Consider the following 22,512-nt stretch of genomic DNA (forward strand, 5'->3'; position numbering starts at 1 on the left):
CCATTTGTACAAAAATATTTATAGCAGCTCTTTTGTGGTGGCTAAGAATTGGAAATCAAAGGAATGCCCATCAATTGGGGAATGGCTGAATAAGCTGTACTATATGACTATGATAGAATATTATTGTGCTATAAGAAATGACAAGCAGGATGATTTCAGAAAGGCCTGGAAAGACTTGTGAGCAGAACCAGGAGAGTGCACAGTGACAGCAATATTGTTTGATGAAGAACTATGAATGACATAACTATTCTCAGCAATACAATAATCTAAAACAATCCAAAAAGATTAATGATGAAGCATACTATCAACCTCCAAAGAAAGAACTGGTATTGACTGAACACAGAATGAAGAATGTTATTTTTTTCACTTTCTTTAATTTTTTTCTTTTATTCACATATATTGACCAATATGGTAATGTTTTACATAACTGCACATATATAACCTATATCTGATTGCTTACTGACTCAGGAAGGGGAGAGGGGAGTGTGAGAAAAATGGCTCTTGCTCAATAATTCTTTGGAACTCAGCAGCGATGTGACAAAGGCTCGTTTATTGTCATTCTCACAAGAATGGGCAGCCCAATGTGCAGTTGATGGGTGCCCCAAAATGGGGGCTTGCAGGTTCCATTTTATCCCCTAATCCCTAACTCAAATGGCCCCTCCCCTTTTTCATCGCTACTCTGATTACTCAAGGGTTGCAATCTAGGCGCAAAAACTAACTAATCTGATCCACAGTATTCCCAATCCTAATTTTCATTTATTGAATATCTCTTTTTGGTCTAAATCTGTATATATTAGCATTTGAGTATTTGGCTCTACTTTCCCAAGGGAAGTCTCTATGAACCTGTGAATTAACCCTCATCTGTGAATATTAGCATTTGAGTGTCTGCCTCTACTTTCTGAAAAAATTTTATCTGAAAACTCCATGCTGGCTGGCTATCTGAAAGTTTCTATAGCTCAAATTAGCTGACTTGGCATCTGACTGCTGCTAGCTGCTTATCTGTAGGCTATTAGCTGCCTAAGTCGATTTGTAAGGGGAGCTTCTAAAGATCCCCCAGGTTCTTTAAACCCCATATGGGCCAATCTGTAAGGTCCTGTCCCCTCCCAAACTACTTCTCCCAGATTAACAAGAAAAGGCCTCTTTCAATTTAACAACAAAGACAGGGTTTATTGATAAGAATAGACTTAGAGATAAGGATAAAGAAAGATATACAAGGGGCAGCTAGGTGGCACAGTGGATAGAGTTCAAATCTGGGCCTCAGACACTTAACACTTACTGGCTGTGTGACCCTGGGCAAGTCTCTTAACCCCAATTGCCTCACTAAAAAAAAAAAAAAAAAGGAAAAAAAAAAAAGAAAGAAAGATATAGGACCTGAAACCTTGGCCAACAAACTCGGCTACTTCCTATCCCCCTGCATTTCCTCTCAGCTGTGGGTGTGAAATCTCCTCCCTGCCACCATGAAATATCTTCCCTCATCTCTCACCTCTTTTCTCCATAGCATCCCCCTTGCATCTCCTCCTGACCTTCTTCTACCGACTGTGTGACTCCCACCTCTGCTCTTCTTCACTATGTCTTCCTTCACTCAGTCTTCACTACGTCCTCTCTTTCACTACCCCTGGCTCCTGAATATACCGGGAAATTCAGCCCACGTGCCCCAAGCTAATTTGTTGGCGCCCCAGGGGCCATGCTCAAGGCTAGCTGGCATAAGGAGTTTCCCTTCGAACCCCTGCCTGGGCGGAGGAACCCACATATCCCTGCTGAGTGGGGCATGGCTTGGGGGGGGGGCGGGGGCAGGGAGCTGGGTGGAGTGTACCAATTCTTACATTTCCCTGGGGAAGTCTCTATGACAAATATCCAATTGCTTTTTGACTAGTTTGCTCCTCTCATTCCATTTATTGAATACATCCTCTGTCTATATGATGGGAGTGGTGAGGATAGAGGCAACAAAACCTTTCCATTTCCCAAACCAGGATTCCATCCATCCCATCCAGGTAGTCTCAAACCCTGAGTTTTCTGCTAACATCCTGTTTTCCCAAGCCATTTTGCTAGTTACAGCCAGTTGTTCAGAAATACCCTGTACAGTGTCCCTTCAAGACTGGTTTTGTTCCTTGGAAAATTCTATCCTCATTGTATTTTCGGTAACAGCCCCCAGGTATAACACAAGGAACAAATCTCAATGACTACTGAGACTACAACACCAAGGATGGTTAACAGCATTAGCTAATATCAAGTCTCTTTGTAATTTCAGTAACACACTCCCAGTGTTCATTCAGTTAGCAATTTCATCTTGGATCTCAGATGTTCCATATAACCGTCTGGTCTCTGGAACTACTTTTCTTGGGGCAGTTGGAAGATGTCTTGTTTCCAGGGCACCTCTTCAGTAGATTTACTTCTCAGGTTTCAAATTTCATGTAGAGACTCCTCAGATCTCCCTATTAAAATTTCGATACAAATTGGTACAGTCTCTCAAATTCTACTCCCCCAATAACTATTCCATTTGGTAAAAGCTACCTCAAATCTTATGGTTCTGATCTTACTGAGAGGGACATAGGGATATGACCCTCCACTGAGATGGAAAGTGCCCCCCCCTTCGGCCTAGTGATCTGATCTCAAAGTCTTAAAGCCCCTTAGAGCCCCCTATTTCTCTCTCTCTCTCTCTCTCTCTCTGTTTTTTCTCTAGAGAGAGGCAATAATGGGAAGCTACTATCTCCCTTTCTAAATATAGGCATATCAACTTAAAAATTGCTTCATAGAGTCTGCACTGAGACATTATGTAGACATGATACATTGTTGCAGAAACAGAAAATTTTACAAAATAATCTAACATTTCAGGAGAATGATTTATTGCTGAACCCAATTACCGCATTTTACTCAAATTAGATGTCTGTAAAGAGTATAAAAACTGCTTGGTTTCCTAATCCCAGTGTGTCACACCTCCTGGTTGTCCCAGTGAGTGTGGTGCACCTTTCTTTTGAAGGAAATAAAATCAATGCTTTGGCCTCCTTTCTCCTCGAGTCTCTATTACAGGGGTCAGTGGGTGTACTTCCCATCCCATTCATTACTAACAATAAAAGGAATATCAAAATCTAGGTCTCATAGTTTATCTGAATCTGAGTGCTCCCATATTGTTACAGCTTTATCTAATTCTATCTTTAACAAACATTAACAACAGGCCAAAGGGTTACCACTACCTTGATACATGCAGGCTATAACTTAAATGTTTCAAAATACCACAGAAAGCAGAACTCTTAAATCTTTCCAAATTACATATATATCTATTTGACCTTATTTCTTCAAAAATTCTTACTCAATTGTTTAAGATCTAATCCTCACGACTTCTGCGGATTCCTAGCTTAATCTTCACACACACCAGCCTGCTTGGCAGGCACCATGCCCCCACTCAGCTTTTTTGCCCTCCTACTCCTGGCCACCAGCGCCATAGCCGAATGGATCCGTGAGATGGAAGTGATGGACCCCCGGGACCTCTATGAAGCTCACTACTTCTCTGGGGCCCTGCCAGATGATGACATGGGAGGGGCCCTTCTGGAAAAAGAAACTGATGACTTTATTTATTTATTTAGTGAGGCAATTGGGGTTAAGTGACTTGCCCAGGGTCACACAGCTAGTAAGTGTTAAGTGTCTGAGGCCGGATTTGAACTCAGGTCCTCCTGAATCCAGGGCCAGTGCTCTATCCACTGTGCCACCTAGCTGCCTCCATGACTTTGAACTGTCAGGCTCAGGAGATATGGATGATACTGAGTCATCTGAGACATTCCTTAACACAGTTGAGCCCTTGGACCTGGATAACCACATACTGGAGGAAGGGGAGCCTTCAAGCCAGGATCCTAAGAACAATGAAGAGCTGGAGGAGAATGAGATCTTCAGGAAGAGATTTTCCCTTTACGAAGAAAATGTAAGCAACAAAGTGGCGATGTCAAGCACTGCCCAAAGCAGCATCTTTGAGAAGATGGAAGTCTTGGCAGCTCTGATCACTGGTGGTGCCATGGGTCTCCTATTTGACATATTCCTGGTCCTGCTGCTGATCTACTGAATGAAGAAGAAGGATGAAGGCAGCTATGATCTGGGCAAGAAGCCCATCTACAAGAAAGCCCCTACCAACGAGTTCTAGCTTGAGGCCCTCCAGTGAGCACAGAGGAGCATAGACTTAGGGGTGGGACAGGGAGGGGAGGGTTGGCACCTCTCGGTGGGAGGGGGAGCTACTGACCAGCCAGTGAGTCTCCACTGTTTCTTTCTGCTTATTTCCCCCTCTTCCCACAAAGTGGGTGCTTTTACATTGGTGGGGGATAGGTTATATAAGAAGATTTTCCTTTTCCTCATCTCTTCCCCCCCACCCCCCATCCCTTTACCAGTTCCTTGTATCTCTCTGAGCCTCAATTGTTTCATATGAAAAATGACAATAATTTTGCCTGAATGTCTGAGCTTAGATCTCTTAGAAATCTCTTGAAACCCCCTCCTGCTCTGATCTTAGAATTTTATGATGCCTGGTCTAATACTGGGCATTCTGGAGTCTGGTTTGTGGGCACAGTTGGGGAAGGGAGAGGGGAACTAGATGGACTCCGATGGATCCCAACCATTTCTTGGCAGTGTAGGCAGGGCCCTTATAGGTCTCGCATTTCTGTCCAAGTCAAGCTGTCCTTTCATGTAGGGGTGGGCCAGGACTACCCCATATCTTCAAGACATTGCAATTGGTGGAGGAGAGGGAGATTGAGCTATTAAATAGAGATGTTCATGACCCATAGCAATGCACTACTAATGTCAGGGAGAAGAGATAGTGGGAAACAGCTCTTGTGTTTAAAAAAAGAAAAAGATTTGAGACAAGTTAAGTTGTACCTGGCCTGTTGAGGACTCCTTTTATAATTTCTTTTGGGGGTAGGGTGGGTAGGTAAAGAGAGCATACAAACACAGGTGAATACTTATATAGAAGTGATTTGTAGAGTTTTCTCTTAAGAAGAAAAAAGTTAAGAACTTTTGAAAAAATAACTTTCCAATTCTTAAAGAGTTCATTCCTTGAGGTGGAGGCTGCTCCTGCCCTGGTACATGGTGGGAGATACCAGCTTGGGTGGGCCTTGCCTCCAGCATCTTCCTAGCACCTGCTGTGGCCTATTTATGTGTCTTTTTTTGTTTGTTTGTTTTTGTTTGAAATGAGGGGAGAGCCTGGGTGTGATTTTTATGAAATTTTTAAATTATTTATGAACACTACTTACCTCTCTGATCCCTTCCTTTTTGATACTTCATACACTATCTTCAACCTCAACCCTTTCCATGGTTATCCTCCCACATTGAGAAAATAGGTCTCTGCAGATCCCAAATTGTGTTGGTGTTGTAAGTAATGGTGGGCCTTTGTTTTTCTTAGTATGTAATATATTGTTCTTCTCAGTTCTAGATAGAGAGATATATTTTTTGAGTAAAGTGTGTGATTTATTATTTTTTTTATTTTAATTTTTTTGGTGAGGCAATTGGGGTTAAATGACTTGCCTAGGGTGACACAGCTAGTAAGTGTTAAGTGTTTGAGGCTGGATTTGAACTCAGGTCCTCCTGACTCCAGGGCCGGTGCTCTATCCACTGCACCACCTAGCTGCCCCAAAAATATAAATGTAAATGCTATCATATTATAAATACTGATATATAAGGCCTACCAGTTAAAGGACCTTAATGGGCCACACACATTTTGACAACCAGTGTGTTCAATCAAAAGGACTCAATAATTAACAGAGGTGTGTCAATCTAAAAAATTAAATAGTTTAGACTTCACATTCTTCCAACTCTTTATTAGTTGCTCTGAGAATACTCTGGGGAACATTCCCTAGCTCATAAAATTGGAGTCCTGGTTGAAGAAGGGACAAGAGTATGGGTAGGAAGGGGAGAATAGAATGTGAAGTGTTCTCCTCTGTAGACCACTCCTAGCTTGGTGTTAAGTTCCCATGTCACAATAGGTAGAAGAGTAAGAGACTTGATTATCTCTGTGAATGGATTTCTGCTTTAATTAGAAGCTGGGAGGTGGGGGGTGGTGGCGGTTTGTGGAGCACTGTCTAGACTTTCCTAAGTATTAATCAGTTTTGCTGATTTCCCCCCCTTCTTTTTTTTTTTTAATTTTTAGTGAGGCAATTGGGGTTAAGTGACTTGCCCAGGGTCACACAGCTAGTAAGTGTTAAGTGTCTGAGGCTGGATTTGAACTCAGGTACTCCTGACTCCAGGGCCGGTGCTCTATCCACTGCGCCATCTAGCTGCACCCCCCCCCTTCTTCTTTAAAAAAAATTCTTTATTTTAAAAGTTGGATTTCAGGGGATGGATAAATTCAGACAATATACAAGCAAAAGATATCACTAAAAATTGTTTTTAAAAAAGAGGTCAGGTTATAGGCACTTAAACTTTCATAATTTAATTGCAATAGGAAATTTAGATAAAAGGAATTTGTTTTTCTAGGAGATGACTTTACTATTCCTGGACTTGCTTTTCTTCTTAGAAATGCAAGAAGTCATCTTGCAGGAAACATTTTGCAACTAGTACATTTTTTATTTTTTATTTTTTTTATTTTTTGCGGGGCAATGGGGGTTAAGTGACTTGCCCAGGGTCACACAGCTAGTAAGTGTCAAGTGTCTGAGGCCGGATTTGAATGCAGGTACTCCTGAATCCAGGGCCAGTACTTTATCCACTGCGCCACCTAGCCGCCCCCGCAACTAGTACATTTTAATGACTATAAAAGTTACTAAAACTAATAGTGATGCCCATTCAACATTCCTACATTACTGGAACCCAGCGTGGAATAGCAAAAAGTCCCACAAATTATTTATTCTTGGTGTAAGAAAGCATAAAACATTCTGAGTTTGCCTGCTGAATTTATAAATTTAGAAAAGAAATGGAAACACTGTGTTGCTAATAGTAGCCAAAAGAATTCTAGATTAATTATCTTTGTTGTTGTTCAGTCATTTCAGTCATTTTCTTGGCAAAGATGCTAGAATGAGTTGCCATTTCCTTCTCCAGTTTATTTTACAGATGAAGAAACTGAGGCAAACAGGGTTAAGTCACACAGCTAGTGTCTAAGGCTGGATTTGAACTCAGGAAGATGAGTCTTCCTGACTCCAGGCCTGGCATTTATCTATTGTGCCACCTAGTTGCCCTACATTATTTTTAGGGTTCATCTTTTTAAACTAATATACACAAACACATTTATTTAAAACAAAATGTCCAAAAATCTGACTGGGGGCGGGGCTTGTTTTTTAAATACATAGTCTGCCTTTAATTTTGTCAATGTGATTTACAGGCCATAATTTTTTAAATTTACAATTAAAAAACACATATATGAAAACAAAATCAAACAATGACCTCAAAATTCATATGGGAAATACGTAAAACTATTTTTCAATTGGAAATCAAAGGAATTCTCATCAACTAGGGAAAGGCTAAATGAGCTGTGGCATGTGATTGTGACGGAACATTGGCTAAACAAGTTGTGGTATATGATTACAATGGAATATTATTGTGCTATAAGAAATGATAAGCAGGATGATTTCAGAAAGGCCTGGAAAGACTTATATGAACTGATGTATACTGAAGTGATCAGAACCAGGAGAACATTGTGCACAGTGACTACAGTATTGTTTGATGAAGAATTGTAAATGGTTTAACTATTCTCAGCAATACAGTGATCCAAGACACTCCCAAAGGATGGATGATAAAGCATAATATCCACCTCCAAAAAAAGAACTGATATTGATTGATGAAATACAGACTGAATCATGCTATTTTCTACTTTCTTTCACTCGAGTTTTTCTCATACAAAATGACTAACATGGTAATGTTTTACATAACTGCACATGTATAAACAATATCTGATTGCTTACTACCTCATGAAGGGGAGAGTGGAGGGAGGGAAGGAGGAATAGAATTTGGAACTCAAAACTTAAAAAAATAAACATTTTCATTTAAAGAAAACTATTTTTCAAATGCATTTTAGTTTTTCCTATTCCTCTTCCAAGTTGGGACCCCTTTATATTCTTTGTTCAATTTTCTTTAGGAAGAAGAAAAAAGAAGGAAGTAGTAATGCCCACCTCCTTGTCCTTTAGATTTTATTTCCTACCTTGCTGTGTTGTGTTTTGGAGTAGTGATAAAAGAACATATTGAATTCTTTCATGCATTCCTCCCTCAGCTCATAAACTCCATGGCCGGATACACCTGGTTTCCTAAAAAAGATTTAAAATAAGCAGATCAACTATAATGTTTAAAAGCCTTATTCAGACAAAATAAAAACTGGAAAATTAATATAAACCACAAAACTTTAAAATAAAACAATCATATCCCATTCAGTTTATCTGATGGAAAAAGAAACTTCTGTTACAGTAGATAACCACAGGGAATTATGCATAGAATATGAATGTAAAAGAATACAATTATGCTGAAATTTATGGTTTAAGAGAAACTTGGAAGGGGCAGCTAGGTGGTGCTGTGGATAGAGCACTGACCTTGGATTCAGGAGGACCTGAGTTCAAATACAGCCTCAGACACTTAACAATTACTAGCTGTGTGACCCTAGGCAAGTCACTTAACCCCAATTGGTATAATGGTAAAATGAAGTGATCAGAATCAGAACAATTTATACATCACTCTAAGTACAAACAACTTTGAAAGACTTAAGAACTATGATGAATGTAATGACCAGCCATGATTCCAGAGACTTCCTGAAGAGTTGATGAACTCAGGGCATGCATGGATTGAGAAATACATTTTTTTGGATATAGCCAATAAAGGAATTTGTTTTGCTTCAATGTGCAAATATGAAAATTTGTTACAAGAGCTGTTGTTCAGTTGTTTTTAAATCATGGTCGATTCTTCATGACCACATTTAGGATCTTCTTGGCAAAGATAATGGAGTAGTTTGCCATTTCTTTCTCCAATTCATTTTACAGATGAAGAACTAAGGCATACAGGGCTAAGTGACTTGCTCAGGTTCACACAGCTAGTAAGTGTCAGAGGTCACATTTGAACTCATGTCTTCCTGATTCCAAGCCCAGTGCTCTATCCATTGTGCTACCTAGCTGCCCATACTCTAGGGAGACTCTAAAACTGTATGCTATGGAGAAGGCAACTATGTAAAATGTCTCCCTGAGAGCACCACTGAAATCATAGATCAAGGCCCTGCCCCTACAAACACTAATACCTTCTGCTATTCTGAATGTGAGATACCTGTCTAGGAACCAATGAGTGGATATTCTACTAGAGGAAATAAAGGATGAAAATCTAGGCATTCTCACTATAGATAGTAAATGAAAAAAAGATAGGCTGATCATGTAGTAAAATGAAGAATAAATGGGGGCAGCTAGGTGGCAAAGTGGATAAAGCATTGGCCCTGGAGTCAGGAGGACCTGAGTTCAAATTCAGCCTGACACTTGACACTTACTAGCTGTGTGACCCTGGGCAAGTCACTTAACCCTCATTGCCCCGCAAAAAAAAAAAAAAAAAAAAAAGAATAAACAATGTATGGCCTGAATGTTCCATTGGTATCCATAGAATGTCAAGAGAAGAAGACCATCAGCAGCCTGGGGCAGGCCACTAATGTTAATGAGTTATGATCTGTACTGGCAAAGGAAGTATCCATATTATTTTTTTTTTTGGTGAGGCAGGAGGGAATACCCATATTCAAGACTATACAGATCCACTTAAATAAAGTAAAAATAAGGAGAGGGTGATTGCCTGGTGACTGTTCTGTCAAAATAAAATAAATTAATTAATTATTTCCCTAAAAGAAAAAAATGTCATTGTCCTGGAGGTTCAGAGTAAGGTTCAAAGAGCAAGCAGAAGAAGGGTTCCCTATAGATTATGATGTTGGTCCAAATGGTCCTATTTGTAGATGATGTTACAATGATTGTATAAAAGCAAACACTACAAAGACTCCTAAAAGAGATGGGCAATCACTTAAAAGTCCAGCTTAACAATCCAAACAAGGTAAATGAAGTAAATAAAATGAATGCCTACTGTTTAGACCAGAGGTCCCAACTTTTTTGATCATGCCAACCCATCGACAAAAAAATGCTGAACACGTATTCCCAATATATGTAAAATTATCAATTTATGAATTATATACATTACAAATATCATCATAATTATGTTATAAAACAACACACAATAGAATTTTTAAAAAGATGATAGAAAGAAGCAAAAAAGATTTGTTCCTAGTGATAATAGGGAACCATTCGAATAAACTCAATAGGGCAATGACATGGTCAGACCTTTAGGAAAATCATTTTAGGAAAAACACTTTAGCAGCTTTCATTTGTGTGGAAGATGGATTGGCAAAGGTGAGGAGAACAATTAGAAGGCTACTGAAACAGTCCTGGCAAGAGGTGAAAAGGAAGTGACAGATTTGAAAGATATGATAGCACAAACAAGATTTGGCAACTAATTTGATGTTCAGCTTTAGTAAAAGTGACACCGAGGTTGTGAACCTAAATGACTGGAGGGGGAGGGGGGAATACTTGGCAGAGATCAAATTTATTATTTGATGTCTAGCCTCAGAAGTACTTACATTTGAAAAGGATAGTTATGAACATGAAAAAAGCTTTTAACTCAAAAGGATAATGCTATAATGGAGAAATGATAGGCTCTCTCTAGAGGGTAATTTATAGCTATACAATTGTTGTGTTCTATGTCCAAGACTTAACATTATTTGGCTTTGCCATGATTCCAATAGACAATTAAGAAATACCTTTTTTTTGAGGTTTTGTAATAAATATTTTTTTAAAGAAATGAAAAAGATCTCCCATTTCTAATAATACTGAATTAACTTTTAAATTCTTCTTTGTGTGCTTGGAAATAAATATTTTGGAGATCTACAATTCTGGAAGTTCAGACAAGCATTTTTAAAAATTCTACAAATTACATGAATAATGATCATACTAACTTTTAAAATAACTATAAATACTAAGCACTTACTTAAATACAGCCACTTTGTTGATGACTTTCTCTAAGCCAGTTTCATTGTTTTCCTGTGGAAACAATATTTTTGTTATTTGCCTTTATAGAATGTCATTCTTTTTCTGTTACTCACATGACAGAATTCTTCACAACCCTGTCAGGCAACTATACTATTCTGTAAATGATAATAAAAATCAATCTGCAGTATAAAAAAGAGGAAATTAAATTTTAGTTTTTGGGGAAAATTTTCCTAACCCAAATCTCAACTCAACTCTCATAAGTTTCAGACAGCAATGTTAGTTAGCAACCTTCTAGTAAAGTTTGACATCATGTAATTTTTCATAAATTATTATTAGTTGATCAAGTATAAGGATCTTTTTGTTGCAAAGTATGAGGATGAGTCAATAAGTAAGGTGGATTTTCCTTTTTTATTTATCTATTATTTCTCTCTAATGTTCATATTACTACACACCCTTACTATTGGGTCTGAATATGAAGCACTCATGGTTTCTGCAATATAAAGTTGGAAACATTTTTGTTCACATTTCTGAAATAAAATATTTCGAAGATACTGACTTCCTCTCACATAATCATCACCAACAGTAGTAAGCATGCATAAGCTATTATATTAATACCTGTAAAATATAGAATTTAACTTGTGATCCATACCAAAATGCATACTTATGTAGATTTTCAAATGTAACTCACAAATACTCTTCCTAACAAGCTTACGCTATTATTTGGCAATATAGGTTTCTAAGTGTTAGGTCTCTGGATGCTATTTCACAAAAAGCTGTTTACAATAAGAAAACTTATTTTATTTCTTTAAGTGATAAAAATAAGATTTGAGTATCTATAGTCTATCACAAATATTAGAAATATGTGCTTCTTAAAAAACAAATGAACATATCTCTCAAGGTAAGATGGGGCAGCTCAGTGGCACAGTGGATAGAGTGCCAGGCCTGGAGTTAGAAAGACTCTTTATTTCTGAGTTCAAATGTGGTCTCAGACACTTTCTAGCTGTGTGACCCTGGGCAAATCATTGAATCCTGTTTGCCTCAGTTTCTTCATCTATAAAATGAGCTGGAGAAGGAAATGGCAAGCCACTCCAGTATCTTTGACAAGAAAACTCCAAATAGGGCCACAAAGAATTGGATATGACTAAAAAATGAATGACACAGTAAGAAGTGAAAGATTTGAGGTGGCCCTGACTTATAAGCAAAACTGAGTCTTTCACTGAAGATTATTTTGATGAATATTATGAAATTTACCAGGAAAAATCACTCTTGTTATAATGAAATTGTGAAGGCATACAAATAATCTGAACTAACAAACCACTGATACAAGAAATATGCCTGTTCCTCCTCTATAGAAGGAAGAAAAAACAGAACCAACTACTATTCTACTTCACATTTAAGAATTTTTATTCTAATTCAAAACCAGCCTGGTGTAACTAAAATAATATTGATTGTACTTGGCGTTGAGACATGGGTTTGAATCCCACTCTAATGCATTCTGCATGGTCCTAGGCAAGTATGAAGAATTCTGAATTTCAGTTTCCTCATTCGTAAAGTGAATATAATTACACTATCTACCTACCTCACAGGATTGTTATGAAGGAAAACACTTTATAAACCTTAAAATGAGTTATTATCTTAGTAGAAAAATAATGGGCTATAATAATAATAACATTCTTTGGGACTACAACTTGAAGATACATACGTGTATTTTTAATATTTCAAAAGAGCTTTGATTTTTATTAGTTAAAATACTTCCTACATCAGCAGAGCTTACAACTCTGTCATGCCTCAGCACAAGATTTTGAATTTCTGTGTCAAAAATGCAGCCATTACATGGTGGTAAAACTTTTGAGAACTGTGCATACACAGACATAAATATAATTACAGTATTTCAGGAAAGCCCCCCTTTTAGGAAGCTTTGGTTTTTATAATTAACAAGGGTCCAGGGGGCCTAAAATGTGAAGAGCTTTTAATTAAAGGGGGCAAAAAAAAATCTACTCACATTCTCTGGTAAGGATTTAGCAATGATACTATGGGGCATGGGCTCAATGCAGAGTAAGTGGATAATTTCCCTCATGATAACGTCTTCTTTGTTCACTTTACCCACTCCAGGCACATAGCGCTCTCCTAAAAGGAACAACAAAAGAAAAATGAAGAATAATGCATGTTAGAATACTAGTACTATTTATTTAAATTTTAATTGCCCATGTGGCATTTATACAAATAACATTTCATGAAATCTCAGCTTGTGTGGTAAATGACAAAGGTTCACTAAATTTAAACCCTCTAAAATAGCAAATATTTAATAATCATTCATTCATTCATTCATCCATCTATCTATCCATCCTTCAAACTACAAAGTCTCCTCGATTAAATTAGAAGATATTTCTAATTATGACAACCTCTAGTCAATTTAAATCAGTCACAGAGCACTTGAACAGTTGATATCACTGAACCACTTCTTCTTCAAACACTTCATTAATCAATAATTTGTCCTTTACCTGCCTGTACTTAAAAAGGAATAAAATGACTTTTTTTTTAAAAGTCACTTTTTGGGGCAGCTAGGTGATGTAGTGGATAGAGCGTCAGCCCTGGAGTCAGGAGGACCTGAGTTCAAATCTGGCATCAGACCCTTGACACTTACTAGCTGTGTGACCCTGGGCAAGTCACTTAACCCCAATTGCCTCACCCCCCAAAACAAAGTCACTTTTTAAAGAACTAGGTAAGATACCTTTATTAACAAACAATTCCCCTCCCTTTTTTGTGAAAAGGAAGCCATGTAGCCAGATTCTTCTCCATCACAGCCATTAATCACATAAACCTATTAGCAGTAAAAGGGAACCTCTCATTCTCCAATTACCATCTAGATGCCAGCTTCAGTTCAGATCCTTACCATTAACAATACACACTGAAGCTTCCATGGTGGTATTGTGATAGCACCTGGCCTTGTCATGTGAAGGATCCCTTGTTTAATGGAATTGTTGTAGTTCAGAAATTTACCCTAAAGTAAAGTAAAGTAAATTTCCACTAAATAGAGCGATCCTTAAGCACAACTCTGACCAAGTTACTTAACTGCTCCCAGCATCTACAGCCTAAGCATCCAATGTGAGGTCCAACTGACCCTAGGAAATGAGTTATCTGAGATTTTTAGGAGAAAAATACTTAAATAGGTAATACACAACTTGTAGGCCAACAGAATTTAATTATCTGCCTGCCACTACCATTGTGTATTTTTTTTTCTTCTTTTTTTTTTAACCATTATGTATTGATAGCAGGTATGATTGCACATTTGGTTCAGATAATAATTATAATTGCTTAGCCTGTTGAAATGCCATCTCTCTGTTCTGTGTTCCCACAGACTTTATTTCAATTCTTCTACAACGGAACTACATTTTTCCTTTTTTCACTGTGCTATGTTTTCTAAAATTAAATTTCACTGATATCTTTACATCATCTAAATTTCTTCCATGTGTTCCTCCCACCCTACATATTTAATTATTATTATTAATTTTTTTTTTTAGTGAAGTAATTGGGGTTAAGTGACTTGCCCAGGGTCACACAGCTAGTAAGTGTTAAGTGTCTGAGGCCGGATTTGAACTCAGGTACTCCTGACTCCAGGGCTGGTGCTCTATCCACTGTGCCACCTAGCTGCCCCCTACCCTACATATTTAAATAAACACTGCATATGTTGTTAGATTTTACACATACACACATACACAATCTAAGAACATATGCAATGTTCCATACTTGTTGATTCCCCCACCTCTGCAAAGGAATGGGGTGAAGGTGACTTTTCATATGTCTTCCTAGGGGCCAATCTTATTCTTTGTAATTGCACAACATTCATTTTTGTTTAGTGGTTGTTCTTTCAATTTACCCAGGGTCACATAGCTAGTAAATGTCTGAGACTGAATTTGAACACGGATCCTCCTTACTCTAGGGATCACACTCTACCCACTGTGCCACCTAATTGTCCTATAGCATTTCTTATAGCACAGTAATATTTCATTACATTCATGTACCACAATTTGTTTGGCTATTCTTCCATTGATAGGAATCTACTTTGTTTCCAGCTCTTTGCGACTTCAAAAAGTGGCCCTCTGCTACTAGGTTATAATCTTCATAAGGACATGGATGATGTCTTCTGCATCATGACATATATAGTAAATATTTGCTGAACTAAACAGATTTAGATAATCCTAGAGCCATAAAGGCCCTTAGAGCTTATCCAATCCAAAATCATAATTTTACAAATAAGACAACTGAAACCCAGAAGAAAATAAAAAAAGTTCTTTAAGATCACAGACTCAGTGGGGACAACAGAGTGATCAGCGACATCTCTGACCCTTATTCCAGGAGTCATTCATTACATTGTAGCACACTGCCTTTTATTATGAAAACTCTTCTGAAGATATTTGGGCCACCAAATGAACTTATACTTAAAAATATAATAAGTCTTTTATCAATCATATTTCAAATAATCTTTTTTGTGGGGTAGGGATGGGATAGGGGGCTGCCCAGCCCTCTGATCTAACTGGTGTTGGGAACTACAGGGGAAGAAGCTTCCCTTAACAATGCAGATAGAAAACTAGTCAGCAACTTATAGTCCTGGAAAGTTGCCTAAGGCAAAGGAGTAACACATGGGCATGGAGGCCTGAGATACACAGAGAGATTAAAATACAATTGGGAAATATTTAATAAACTAAAAATACAAAAGAACATGGATAAAGTTTATATGTGATTTTCTAAGTTAATATGCAGGTACAAGAATGCTTGTATGGTTTAGGGGGCCTGTTTCTATTTGAATTTGATATAACCGGCCTAGGACATGAACCAAGGACTTCCTGACTAGAACATTTCTTCCCTATCTATTACACCATACATGCCTCTCTTCTAATCACATATTTCTGTATAAAAAAGTAAAAACATGAATATTACTCTAACTATTCAAAACAAAAATATTAAAACTGAAAATAATATTATATTAAGAATGCTTTTCTTTATCTCCACTAAAGAAAAAGCATTTCCTAAAGTCTTAGTAGTTTGGCAGTTTTGTCAAACTAAAAATGCCTTAAATACATAACTTTATATCTTAATTCTACGACTATCTTTCTATATTTTTCCTTTGGTACTTACTGCTCTCTCACCTTCAACCTCTAATGCCTATATAGTTTGTGGATTGAGGTTAGGGAGCAGGAAAGTGTAATAATACATACTTTTAAAGACCAAAATGTACAGTTCTTGTTTTGCAAGGACAGCTTAACTACATCATCTGCTGAAATATGTGATTACTTAGCAAACAGTTATTCGAAATAGATCAAGAATTAACAATAGCTCACATTCATATGGGCTTTATAGGTCACTTCACATATTTTAATTTCATTTGATCCATGCAACCACAGCCAAAGGGGTAAATATGACAACTAAGTATTATTCTCCTCATTTTCTAGATGAGAAGACTGAGGTTCAGAAAGATCATGTGCCTTGGCCCAGGTCACAGAGCTCGTTGAGAATACCTGAGACTTGAATTGGTCTTCTAACGTCCAGATTCAGTATTTTCTACTCTACCCAAGCTGCCAAGCAAGGAAATTGTCCTTGAGTTTTAAATTCAGAACCTCTAAGTTGATTTCTGCTAATCAAGGGACATACATTTATTCATTCATTCATTTGTTTATTCATTTATTTTGGGGGGCAATGACTTGCCCAGGGTCACAGAGCTAGTAAGTATCAAGTGTCTGAGGCTGGATTTGAACTCAGGTTCTCCTGAATCTAGGGCTGGTGCTTTATCCACTGTGCCACCTAGTTGCCCCCATCAAGGAATATTTAGATTAACTGCAGCTATATTATGAAATTTCCATCTAACAGTCAAAATACTTGTTTTCATCTTGTCACTTCAAGATTCTTACCCACGATGTAGATGATGAGCTGAAGCATTTCTTCCATTAGTGCATTATATTGTTTAATCATATCCTATAGAATTTTAAAAAAAGAAATCAGTTACATTAGAACATAAAAACATGAAAAATGTCATATTGGGTCAGTTTGATGGTTCATTTATTTCCATATTTCCAGACTCTGACTGTGGCAACAGGGCAATGATAACCAACCTTAAAAGGCTAAGAATGTATCCCCTATATTATTAGCTTTCTATAAAAGAACATTCAACAGTGAAACTAAGTCTAATTAACCTTTACTTCTTTCCTCTATTATTAGTTTCTTCCTTCCTGAGTTGGAAGAAAAAGTAGCTTTGGATTCAGGGCTGTGACCTAAAATGGGAGAATATTTCAATTTGTAAAAGTAAATATTCAGTTGTAGCAAGTGATCATTACAATACTTGATTAAATGTTTGTTTGTTTTTAAAAGCTTTGTAATGTCTTGTCCTGTCATCTAATGTGTTACAAGACACTCCAAATAGTTGTGTTACTTTTTTTTTTACATTTTTTACACTGTAACCCCTAAATACTTAGTGCAATGAAACCATGACAAAAGGATGTTCAAAACTGATTTTGATGGAATGACTTCACCTACCCTGTTCTGTTACTTACCTGGTCCTTGCTGGGGACAAGCTTCTTAAAAGCCTCAATAAGTTCATATCTCTGGAGTATCAATAACAAGAAAGTGTTGGGCTCCATCAAAGATGCACCAATCTGTGTGATATACCCAGAAACATACATAACCATAAAATTTCTCATTTGTTAATAATCATAACTTGGTTTTCACATAAACTGTCAGGAAAATTACAAAAGAAGCGAGTGCAAGATTATCCAGTAGCAGTTTTCATTATTATTCTACCATATTCCATAACAACAATGAAATAAAAGTTGATAAAATTAAGAAATAACAACAATAGCTTAAGTACAGAAGATTCTGAGGAGTAATACGGCAATGAATACCACTTATAATTAGAAAGAGATTACTACCTGAAGCATGATGATATCTTTGTCATACATTTCCTCTCTACATTTAACATCTTGGTAATAAAACACCTATAACATAAAAACAAGTAAATAGATGTAAAAGGAAGAAATTTTAATTAAGATTAACAACATCAACAAACAATTCTTACTAGTCTGGAAATTGGAGAAGGAAATGGCAAACCACTCTAGGATCTTTGCCAAGAAAATCCCATGGACAGTATAGGCATGCTATGATCCACAGGGTCACAAAGAGTTGGATACGACTGAATGAGTAAATGAATGAATGACAACAACAAAGTCTAGAAATTATCTAAGGACAATAAGAAGTTAGGGAAGTTGTATTAATGGATAAGTCTTAATCCCTTTGCTCTTTTCTTTGGGGGTTCATGAATCTTTAATGCTTAGCAGTTACTCTAGTCCTACTGAGGGCCACCTCTCAAAATTTTTCCTTCCCTTTTACAATGAAGAAGAGAGAGCACAATACTGTGAGATAAACAGACTGCAAAAAGACAACTTTGAATATAAAAATTGTGACCCATGTGCCAATCAGCAAACATTTCTTAAGGAGCTCTTCTGTGTAGAGTACTATCTCTAAGGAAAATAATTAGTTTAGAGAGAATATGACTTCCCCCCACTCCCCTGCCCATCGAGCTTAAAAAAAAAAAAGATAATTAAACAAACAATAATAAATGATAGGTGTATTAAGGAGTTATAAACCAGAATACCATGAGGCAAAAGGGTAAAAGTCATTACTTTCTCCCTTAATCCCAGGGTGGACCAGGGAAGGCTTCCTGGGAGGGATGTTTGAGTTGGGCTTTAAAGGATAGGAAAGAATTCAATAGGCAAGACTGAGACGATTTATTTATTCTTAACAAAGTAGATTTTGTAAATCAGGATCAGTGGTTTTATTTGTTTAACAGAACATAAACTCCCTGACAGCAGGAACTGTCTCATTTTTGTATTTGTATCCTGAGCCCTTAGTATAGTGTCTGGTACAAAGCAGGTAATTAATACATGCTTGTTTGAATGAATGAATTCAACATGTGAAATTATTCTCTACTGAAGTCCTAGTCTGATCCTTCATCATGATGTGGGCAAAAGTTCTTGAAAACCATGCCAGTAGAGTACAAGCTCTCACAGGTTTTACTATTCAAGAAAGGCTTAAAAAATGGGCCTGGCAATATGCCCCATTTGCTGCTTGAGGACTAGCCTTACTGCAAATGGAGACTCATTAATGAAAAAATGTTGAAAGACTGTTCAGATTCGTAAATGTGAAGAGTAGACACTGATGTACCTGGCTAATTAAAGAAAGACCATTTCTTCGCCACATATCAGCCCCAACTTGGGCAACCAAAACCAGACACCGCAATGGAAACTCTACCAGCAACTCCACTTCAAAATCTTCCTAAAAAGGAGACAGTATACAAGATTAGTAGCATTTTAATTTAAGTAGATTTATCTGTAGAGACAGGTTTGTATATTTTGAAAATATAGTGAAACTGGTAACATATGGCAAGCAGTTTGGGAAAACTGGGTGTGGTGATAACCTATCCACCTTTCCTGCTATTGTTCTTTTGCCCTATGGGCCTAGAATAACTTAACTGAGAAAAAAATGGAAGATAATGTTGGGAGGAGGGGTGGAAGAATAACTTGGGTTCCTTTGGGATTACCCTTTAACAATGGCAAGGCATGCTCACAAGAGAAAAAATTCTAAGTGTAATGTACATTTTTATAAAAATTAATTTAAAAAAATTTTAGAAACATGTCTCATGAGTAACCTGACACAGCTCACACAAAACAGTAAAGATTTAAATACTTTGTGATATAAAAAGGGCACTGGACCAGAAAGAAAAAGACTTAGGTTTTAGGTCTAATTTTGTTACTAACTGGCTTGTGACTCTAGGCAACTCATCTGACCTCTCTGGGTTTCAACTTTTTCATCTTTAAAATGGGTAAGTCAAACTACAGATTTCTCAGGTCAATTTTAGCTATAAAATTCTAATGTAATTTCAACATGCCACACAGAACAACTTTCTAAATGAAAATGTCAAGTGTATTTTCAAGGTGTCCATTTTTTGCTTCTTCATTATTTCTTCATAATATTCTTTACTATTTATCAACTAGGAAATGTTTAGAACTAGAAAATAAAGAAAAATCAACACTTAAAGCAAACACTTACTGAAGGCACAAATTCATTCAATCTTGAAAAGGCTCCAATATCACTTAAACGTACATGAAGACCTAAAACATGAAAGAGAAGTGACTGTAACAAAATCCAACTAATATTGCTCAAGTCAATTTGACACCTTAACGATGAAGTGAACCTTTAAAAAGTTTGCTTTTTATTGACAGTATTTATTTTCAAATATTCCATCTTTGAATTTCTGACTTCATTTTTAATCAAGATTAATAAATGCCAGTATAGTGTAACAGATTTAGAGCTGGAGAGGACAATAAATATCATCAAATACAACTTCCTCTTTTATTTGATTAGATTATTTAGATACCAAGGTCCAGAGAGGAAAAAGAACTTCAAGGCCACACAGATAGCAGGTGACTGAGGGAAAATGTGAACTCAGGTTCTCTATCTCCAAATCCTGTACTCATTACATCACAATTCCATTAATTATAGTTTATGACTGGACATCACTCAGAGGCAATGGGTACTAAATATATATATGTATATTGCACATATATGACAACAACAAATTTAAGGAATGATATACTTATATTTTACACAAAAATATAGAGCCAGGGGGCAGCTAGGTGGCACAGTGGATAAAGCACCGGCCCTGGATTCAGGAGGACCTGAGTTCAAATTCGACCTCAGACACTTGACACTTACAAGCTGTGTGAGCCTAGGCAAGTCACTTAACCCCATTGCCCCGCAAAAAATAAATAAATAAATAAATACAAAAATATGGAGCTTATTCTAAATTTAATCCACATTTAGAAGAGATCTGAAAACAGATAAAACATTTTTCTTACTAAGATGAGTTAGAATGCTACAAAATAATGTGATGTTAAGAATTATGTGCAAGGTCTTACTGTTATCACTTGGATGTAATAGAGGAGGCTCAATATTGATTTTTGCCTGAAAATAGTCACTTAATGAGGTTAAGTCTAAAGGAAGTATAGACTATCAGGTGTGAAACAATCAACACCCAAAAGGAGAGACACAAGGGGATATATTTTGAATCTATCACCAATTTAAAAAACCCATCACAATTATATGAATGACTGAAAATAGAAATAAAGGAATATAAGGACTCAAAGACAAATGCAAGCATTTAAAAAAAACTTTTTTTCCAATTCCATGTAAAAAGTTTTTAATACTCATTTTAAAAAATGTTGAGGGGCAGCTAGATCAGAAAAAGAGTCTAGACATCATATTCCAGGAAATTATTAAGGAGAACTGCCCGGATATTATAGAATCTGCTCAAGCATTTTTTTTTTAAGGAGTGGGAAGTACAGTGGCAGTAGCAATATGATGGTGAAATTGGACAGTGGGAAGTATCAAAAATAAACAACTATATCTTTATTTCTGTTTAAATTTGATTAGGTACATAGATGTCAAAATAGAATTCTCAAAAGTGTAGTGTGAAAAGTTCTTATAGATGATCTACAGTCTGTTAAAGAGAGTAAGAAGCTCAAGATAGAACTGGGCAAGTAGCAATGTATGACATACAATACTTGGTGAGAGACAGCACAGGTTCTCACTGTGGATAGAAAGCTGGGCTCTTAACATTCAAGTCCTGCTTCAATATCTACTGATTGTATGACCCTGGGCAAATCATTTAACTTCTCAGGGCCCAAAGCAAATGAGTATCCTCCTGAATTTTCAAAAATCTTATTTCCTCCCTTTTTGGGTTACTGATCTGTTGTTCAAAGTGCCAGGCACTTTGATATCCCCAGTTTCCTAAGTGGCTAATGAAGTCACACTACATATAAGTACGAGTTTGAGCTATCTGAGATCTCAATAGATAGACAGACAGACAGTAGGAGAGAGAGAGAGACAGTGACAGAGACAGAGAGAGAGAAAAAGGTACAGATCTATCTCTAGAGATACAGATAGATCTCTATATAAAGCTAGATAATATAGAGATGAATACACACACACAGTTGGAGATAAGAGAGGGAGGTGTATAGATATATAACTACATATATTCATTTATATATATAGAAAGAGACTGAGACAGAGAAGGTATCTAGATAGAGATATCTCTCTAGTCAACTTGTGCTTAGCTTCTATGATAAAGGGAACTAGATTATGCTCCTAGACTGACATTTGGAACATGGTTTTCTGAATTAAAAAGAACTTTATGAAAAAAGACCTATTCTGGAAGCAAGAGGAGGTTTTTATCACCTTGAGGATACAAAAAAACCCAAAGATCATGTAACAAGTCAGAAAGATACTCACCTGCAAGGGTTCTGGAGAGTGGCAAATGAATGCTGACAGGATCTACAGATACTTTGTAGGGCCTGCATTCTAAAGTGTGGCCATACAAGTAAATTGGAGACTTTTCAGAAGGAGTGCAACTTAAAATACATTTCATCACAGCTTCGTAGCAGTCTTTATATGCCACTAACAAGAGCTCTTCCTAAAAACAGACAAAATACAAGAATGTTAACAAGACAGCCATTTA

At 36.9% G+C, this 22,512-nt stretch overlaps 2 protein-coding genes across 2 annotated transcripts in view; one reads left to right on the plus strand and one right to left on the minus strand.

The window, feature by feature from the left end:
- The window catches only part of UBR1 (ubiquitin protein ligase E3 component n-recognin 1), a 138,118-nt gene that overhangs the window by 37,145 nt on the left and 78,461 nt on the right, over window positions 1-22,512 (minus strand). Inside the window, exons 15-23 of the mRNA XM_043980565.1 lie at window positions 22,287-22,467; window positions 20,046-20,107; window positions 19,161-19,271; window positions 17,870-17,935; window positions 17,495-17,596; window positions 16,856-16,919; window positions 12,952-13,076; window positions 10,948-11,000; window positions 8,095-8,201 (exon numbers count right to left, since the gene is read on the minus strand). Coding sequence (XP_043836500.1) covers window positions 8,095-8,201; window positions 10,948-11,000; window positions 12,952-13,076; window positions 16,856-16,919; window positions 17,495-17,596; window positions 17,870-17,935; window positions 19,161-19,271; window positions 20,046-20,107; window positions 22,287-22,467 — 871 coding nt within the window. The remainder of the gene's footprint in view (window positions 1-8,094; window positions 8,202-10,947; window positions 11,001-12,951; window positions 13,077-16,855; window positions 16,920-17,494; window positions 17,597-17,869; window positions 17,936-19,160; window positions 19,272-20,045; window positions 20,108-22,286; window positions 22,468-22,512) is intronic.
- On the plus strand, window positions 3,391-4,105 carry LOC122743873 (syndecan-4-like). Its single transcript, XM_043989082.1, has 2 exons — window positions 3,391-3,571; window positions 3,729-4,105. Exons 1-2 carry the CDS (start codon window positions 3,391-3,393, stop codon window positions 4,049-4,051), a joined length of 504 nt encoding a protein of 167 aa, XP_043845017.1. The 3' UTR covers window positions 4,052-4,105.

The sequence above is a fragment of the Dromiciops gliroides genome, chromosome 2 (assembly GCF_019393635.1).
Source record: "Dromiciops gliroides isolate mDroGli1 chromosome 2, mDroGli1.pri, whole genome shotgun sequence".
Classification (NCBI taxonomy): domain Eukaryota; kingdom Metazoa; phylum Chordata; class Mammalia; order Microbiotheria; family Microbiotheriidae; genus Dromiciops; species Dromiciops gliroides.